The following is a 7,500-nucleotide window of genomic DNA, read 5'->3' as shown; positions in this document are numbered from 1 at the left end:
TCGTGCCGCGTGACGTGGTGACGTCATCACACTTTCACCTTAAAAAGACTCATTTGATATAAGTTAATACATTCACGAACGTCACGTCACGTTAATACGAACGTTAATACGAACGTCACGTTCTGGTCGGACAAAACAGTGCGTTTCTTCTTCTTTCAACAATAAAGACATAGCTTCGAGACCGTACATCCAATCATCTTGAAATTTTGCACACTTGTTCCGCTTGATGAGATCTACGTTGCATTAAAATTTCGAGTCGATAAATCCAGTGGTTCAAGAGTTAGAAGCTTTTTAAAATTTACCTTCCATTATTTATTGCGGCCAAACCATGTGATTTATCAAAACGTCTCAAGTAACATTGAAACATCCCCCCATGAGGAACATTTTTAAAAGTTTCCACTCGATATCTTCACAAATTATGGAGGTGATACCATTTCTAGTTTGAGCTTAAAAACGTCATAACTCTGAAACCATGTGTCGGATGACATCGTGCTCGAAGGCCTTTTTGTTCGTCATGGGTGTGCGAATATGCATGCCAGGTTTGGGCTCGATCCGTTCAGCCGTTGCGGAGAAAAATGGGTTTGTGTGTTTTTTCACGAAAAACAAGATGGCGGCCGAACCATATGACGCATGACTTCGAAATTTTTGCATTCTGAGTTTTTTTTAACTAAGCAACTGGGAAAAAAATCCCATTTTCGGGGGAGAAAATTTTTTGTTTGACGAATTCTAACCTCTTAACGTTAGCATTTTTAATATACTCGATACACATGTCTTTTGTTCCCATTGAAGAGTTCTTTAGAATGAGCCATTCCTCAAATTTTTCCATTGAGCGGTTTCGGAGATACAGAGGGGTAAATTTGAATGTGTTTTACAAGATGGCGCCCATACCACGTGACCTATGACCTCATGATTAGCATTAAAAAATTCTCGGAGCCGAGACGATCATTTGATGAAAATTTTCTGTCAATCCGACCAGCGGTTGCTGAGAACATTAATTATGAAGTTTTCGGAGGTGCAAAATAGGGCGGAAGAATAATAAGAAAAACTCTGGCAGTAATAATAGGTTTCCTCTCCATTTCATGGAGTAAACCTAATAATAAGAAAAACTCTAGCAGTAATAATAGGTTACTCTCCATCTCCATTTCATGGAGAGTAAACCTAATAAAAAGGTTGAAGCAAAAAAAAAAAATTCAGCAAAAAGGAGAATTGAACAGATGTACGACAGCAAATGACATGATGCAGACATCCCACCGATTCCAAGTCCGCCAATCGGTATTGATGAGACTTGGCTTGGAAATCGGATCCCAAGCACTGATGGAAACCTACCTGCGGTACCAAGAGTGCTGTTCACCTCTCCCGGCATCGTTTGTGAGATGTTCTTCAGTTTAACGGAGCATCCAAAGTCTCCGAGCTTCACGTGGCCCGAGGATGTCAGGAAGATGTTTGCTCCTGCGGGGAATACCACAAAGCGAGAACCGATATCATGTGAATAATTGACGAGGATGAACATCCAACATCGGTTTGTAAACACGAGGTAAGAAATATTCCACACTCCAGGGCCCGGTTGCTTGAAGCTATTCAGTGGATAAATTTAATTCGCCGGATATGTGATTTATCAACAGGATAGGCTTATCCGGGCTTTTAGCAACCGGGCTGGTGATGTACAGAATACCTCTTTATGTATACAACATCAAAATAAAATTTGCTTTGCAAGGATCCATGCCCTCCCTGAAAGCAACCTCCACCGCCCATCCCAGGATTCATGCCCTCCCTGAAAGCAACCTCCACCGCCCATCCCAGGATTCATGCCCTCCCTGAAAGCAACCTGCACCGCCCAACCCAGGATTCATGCCCTCCCTGAAAGCAACCTCCACCGCCAATCCCAGGATTCATGCCCTCCCTGAAAGCAACCTCCACCACCCATCCCAGGATTCATGCCCTCCCTGAAAGCAACCTCCACCGCCCATCCCAGGATTCATGCCCTCCCTGAAAGCAACCTCCACCGCCCATCCCAGGATTCATGCCCTCCCTGAAAGCAACCGCCACCGCCCATCCCAGGATTCATGCCTCCCTGAAAGCAACCTCCACCGCCCATCCCAGGATTCATGCCCTCCCTGAAAGCAACCTCCACCGCCGATCCCAGGATTCATGCCCTCCCTGAAAGCAACCTCCACCGCCCATCCCAGGATTCATGCCCTCCCTGAAAGCAACCTCCACCGCCCATCCCAGGATTCATGCCCTCCCTGAAAGCAACCTCCACCGCCCATCCCAGGATTCATGCCCTCCCTGAAAGCAACCTCCACCGCCCATCCCAGGATTCATGCCCTCCCTGAAAGCAACCTCCACCGCCCAACCCAAGATTCATGCCCTCCCTGAAAGCAACCTCCACCGCCCATCCCAGGATTCATGCCCTCCCTGAAAGCAACCTCCACCGCCCAACCCAGGATTCATGCCCTCCCTGAAAGCAACCTCTACCGCCCAACCCAGGATTCATGCCCTCCCTGAAAGCAACCTCCACCGCCCAACCCAGAATTAATGCCCTCCCTGAAAGCAACCTCCACCGCCCAACCCAGGATTCATGCCCTCCCTGAAAGCAACCTCCACCGCCCAAGCCAGGATTCATGCCCTCCCTGAAAGCAACCTCCACCGCCCAACCCAGGATTCATGCCCTCCCTGAAAGTAACCTCCACCGCCCATCCCAGGATTCATGCCCTCCCTGAAAGCAACCTCCACCGCCCATCCCAGGATTCATGCCCTCCCTGAAAGCAACCTCCACCGCCCATCCTCATCACCATTACAAAAGGAGACATGATTTCCCTGCCTTGATAACATCCTCCATTTCCCTGCCTTGATGACATCCACCTTGGCACACGGCATCAAATAAATTGTCACCACGAGGAATTTCAGGAATGAAGTCGGAGATTGAAAGAGGTGGATTTGGGGTTTCAAGGTTTTGGGGGAAGGGGGAAGATAAGAGATGGTGGTGAACAGCTGTTTGAAAGACCTGGAGGGAGGAGTGGGATTGAAGAATGTGTGGGAGTTTGTTCCAGAGGAGGGGAAAAAAAGTAATGAAAAAGTGAAGGTGAGCAGAGAGTCTTGATTTTGGCAGTTTCACCAGAAGAGAGTTGCTGGCAGATCTTGTGTGACCTGCAGGAATATTTGGGGACAGAGCACAGACAGAGATGGGGGAGCTAGGCCGGAGAGAAGAGGGTAGAAGACAGAAAGATCACCAACCTGTCTGCGGTGAGAGAGTGAAAGACCCTCAGAATCTGCTTCATCACGGGATATTCCAATGATTCTGAAAGCTTTGGATTCTACAGCGTGAAGCCGAGCTAGGTGTGAGGCAGTAGCAGCAGCCCAGAGGGGAGAACAGTATTCCATCAAGCTGCGGATGAAAGCTTTGTATGTGGTGAGGAGCTCAGAAGTGCCAAGGAAGGACTTTGCACGACAGAGGATGCCCAGTCGGCGACTGGCTTTGGAGGCCAGCTTGGAAATGTGGTTTTCCCAGAAAAGATCATGGCAGATAGTGAGACCAAAAAGGTTGAGTAACAGAACTTCTTCGAGAGGATTGTTGAGAAAGTATATGGGAGGGTTTTCCAGATGGTCTTTTCGGAGAGATAGTAAGAGTGTGAGATGTGTCAGGATTGAAAGACATGCTCCACGTGTTTGACCAGTCTGATTTTGTCCAGATCTACAGAGAGTGAGGAGGCTGCAGACTGCCATTCTGAGGGATGAGGAATGGAGCGGCAGAGAGTGGAGTCATCAGCAAAGAGATAGAGACTATTTTCCAGATAGTCGGAGAGATCATTGATGAATGCCAGAAAAAGCACAGTGCCCAGACACTGCCATGGGGAACTCCAGCCTGAACAGGAAGGGGAGATGAGAGAAACCCATTTAGGGCCACAAGTTCACTACGACTAGAGAGGAAGTCCGCCAGCCATGCATGGGGATTTCCATGGATACCATAGCGGGGGAGTTTGGAGAGCAGAGCGGGGGGCCAGACCGTATCGAAGGCACGTGATATGTCAAGGGAGACAGCTCTGATTTCCTGTCTGACATTGAGGACATCCATCCATTGTAGAGACAGCTGATGCAGCATGTCCAGAGTAGATGACCTGGTCTGAAACCAAATTGATGATCAGAGATCAAGCCATTGAAGAAGAGGAAGGATTTGATACCCGAAGCAATGATGGATTCCATGACTTTGCTGATAATTGGGAGCAGGCTGATTGTTCTGTAGATGCAAGTATCTGTTTTTTGCACCTTTTTGTGGAAAGCGGTAATGTTTGCTGATTTTCAAGCTGATGGCAGATTACCTTGAGTAAAAGATAGGGTGAAGAGAACAGAGAGAGGGTGAGATAGAGCGGCAGCGCAGGATTTTAGGACCCATGGGCTGATGCCGTCAGGTCCAGTTGCAGAATCCGAGTCGAGGGTTGACAGAAACTTTTCCACCTTGTCAGGAGGAAAGGACACAGAGTCCAGCAGCAGCTGGGTACGACTGGGTACGGTGGGTTCAGAGAGGGATGGGTTTGGGACACAAGATTTAGAGGCAAACACAGAGTTGAGGCATTCAGCTTTTTCACGTGTGGAGTCAGCCGTGTGGCCATTTGAGGTGAGGGAGGGGATGGAGGGGGAACAAACACCAGAAACAGATTTGACCAGACGCCACCAGGATTTGGAATAGGGAGACAGATAAGACAGTTCGGTCCTGAGAATGGAGAGATATTGTTTCCTGGCTCTCCTGAGGGTGGACACACACTTGTTTAGGGCTTTGTGAAAGGAAATGAGATTTCCTTCCGTTGGATTTGCTTTCCAAGAGACGAAAGCAATTCGTTTCTGGGCAATAGCCTCACCACAAGATTCCGTGTACCATGGACGGGAGGAAGGGTATGACAACAGAAGACGAGATGGGATAAATCTGTGCATGAGAGAGAGCAGTTTGCTTTGGAAGAATTCCCAGGAAGAATTTATGTCAGAGGCAGTAGAGATGGGAGACCAGTCCAGATGATTGATGGCTGCTTGAAGACCGTGCCAGTTGGCCTGAGTGAAATGCCAGACTCGTTGACGCTGAGGAGGCTCTCTGAGAATGGTCAGAGAGATGTCCACTTTAACAAGCACATGATCAGAAGAACCGATTGGAGCAGAAGAAGAGCAGCAGACATTTTCAGGGAAGTTAGTCATAACCAAGTCCAGAAGAGAAGATGCTCCGTTGACTGAAATCCGGGTCGGGAAATTGACAGATTGTGTCAGTCCCAGTGAGTCACAGAAGTCCTTTGCTGAAGAGCCATGGCTGGTGAGAGAGGTACCCACACCCAGCCAACTGGCATGGTGACAGTTGAAATCACCACATATGAGGAAGAGAGAGTTGGGATGGGTAGATAGAAGTTGGTCCATATTCTCAGACAGCGAGATGTAGATGGAGTCATCACTGTTTGGTGGACGGTACAACAAACATATGAACAAAAGGTGGGAGCGAAGGGGAAGCCGTAGCCATAGGTATTCCTGGGGGTGAGGTGGAGAGAGGGCAGTGCAGGGCGAGTGAGGAAGAGTTTTTTTATAAAGATAGCAACCCCACCTCCAGGACGAGGCTCAGGTCTATCATACCGGAGGAGGGAGTAACCTGGGAGAGATACCAAGGAATCAGAGACATCATGAAGGAGGAAAGTTCTGTTAAGCAGATCACGTCTGGTTTGTCAGAAGCAACCTGTATGGAGAGATCAGACAAGTTTGAGCGAAGGCCCCGGATGTTTGAGGTCCATACTGTTAAGGAAGAGGAAGGGGGAGCATCGGATACAGAACAGGGGGGGTAGCGGTAGGGTTAGATGTGGAAGAAGAGGAAGAGGTAGGGAGAGCTGTTGAAGGTGTGTCGGAGATTACAGAATAGCTTGGAGAAAGGGAAGAATGGGGCAGACAAAAGGTTTGATGGTGATTGGGAGAGGGCGCAGTGAGGTGTTATTTGACGAGGGGGAAGAGCGAGGCAGAAGGTTGAGGGAGATTGAAGGTGAAAGTTGGAAGGGGAAGAAGCGGGGAGGACGCTTTGAGGAGGAGGGGTGAGAGGGGAGTCTAGGAGGGGGAGGAGCGAGGGAGAGTCTCGGAGGGGAGGGGGTGTGGGGGGAGATTTGAAAGGAATGGTGATTGGGAAGATTTGGAGGGGAGGGGCAAGGGGGAAGATTTGAAAAGAGATGGGTGATGGGGATGATTTGGAGGGGAGGGGCAAGGGGGTAGATTTAGAGGGGAGGGGTGATGGGAAATGGGGATTTTGGGGTGATGGGATTTGAAAATGTACGATTAATGGGAAACGAACATTATTGCAAAATGAGTTTCTTGAGACATTCGAGTCTCAAAAATACGTTTGAGGACGCTGGAGGGAGGATGGAGTGCTGGAGAGTTTAGGGAATGAATGAAAGATGCACTATAAGAGATGGAATTTTTTTTGGAATGAATAGATTGGTGAGCAAGTAGAAAGCATCCTTTTATAGAAGAAGAAGAAAAAGGTGTTATAGAATATGACAGAATACAGGTCTTCAGGGGTCAGATGAGACATTTTTTAACAACGTGATCTTACGTGATCACAAACAACGTGGTCGAAGAATGAATGAACAAATAAGAACGAATAAACGAATAAGAACAGAAGGAAATATTTTTGGTTTTTTTTTTTTTTTTTTGAGATTTAAAACAAGGAAGTATGGGATGAAAAGACCGTGAAAAACAGAGACCGGAAAGTAATTGCAGCGCGATCGGAGAACCCGCTGAGACAAAAACAAAGCCTCAAGCCAAGGTCGGACACGGTAGCCTAGTACTACACTTAGGCCTCAGAATACGCGATAAGAAAGACCGACGATTCTGTACACAGGTATGAAAACCAACGCCAAGAATACTATTAAAGACACCCCAATAGGTACATACACCGAGAGAAAGATACAGTTTCGACAAAAAACACAATTGTGAAAAGTTACTTAACTTCGAAAGCGAGCGCGCATGGACAACTTTGAAGAGACGAGACTTTCGCCTGGTTGATGTTGAAAATGAAGCCAATAATTATCACAACAAAGGGAGAATCTGAATGAAACCCTTACAGAATTAACTGAAGTTTGGAGGCATAATAAGATGGCTGGGTGTTTTGGACAGCCTCTCGCACCCTTTAATATCCCCAAAGCTGTCTCAACAACAGAACAAATGACTGGCAACGAATTTCACAACCTTGAAGTTCCGAGGAGTGCTAATTCATTCCCTACCCATGTGAGTTTAAAATTTTCATCTTGATAAACTCTATTTCTCTGTTAGATTCAACTTTACTTATTACAAATTTTACAGTTTCTCGCTTTGTTTTCCACAGAACATTACTTCAATAGCTGAGATGATAGTTGAGATCGATGATCACAACTCTGATTGGGGATTATTTCGACATCCAAAGAGTGGTTATTTACTACCAACCTGTGATACCATAAATTTTCATCTCTACGACCTTGACACCAAGCTCGATTTTTTAGAGGTATGGTT

The 7,500-nt window shown here is 47.1% G+C and overlaps 1 protein-coding gene across 1 annotated transcript in view; it reads right to left on the bottom strand.

Moving 5' to 3' along the window:
• MAP3K4 (mitogen-activated protein kinase kinase kinase 4) overlaps positions 1 to 7,500 on the bottom strand; it is a 185,820-nt gene that overhangs the window by 44,495 nt on the left and 133,825 nt on the right. The window contains exon 27 of the mRNA XM_068116524.2: positions 1,327 to 1,449. Within this exon, the coding sequence (XP_067972625.2) occupies positions 1,327 to 1,449 (123 nt within the window). The remainder of the gene's footprint in view (positions 1 to 1,326; positions 1,450 to 7,500) is intronic.

Source organism: Myxine glutinosa, chromosome 5, assembly GCF_964187855.1.
Source record: "Myxine glutinosa chromosome 5, kmMyxGlut1.1, whole genome shotgun sequence".
Taxonomy (NCBI): Eukaryota; Metazoa; Chordata; class Myxini; order Myxiniformes; family Myxinidae; genus Myxine; species Myxine glutinosa.
This window is presented reverse-complemented; position numbering and strand designations above follow the sequence as displayed.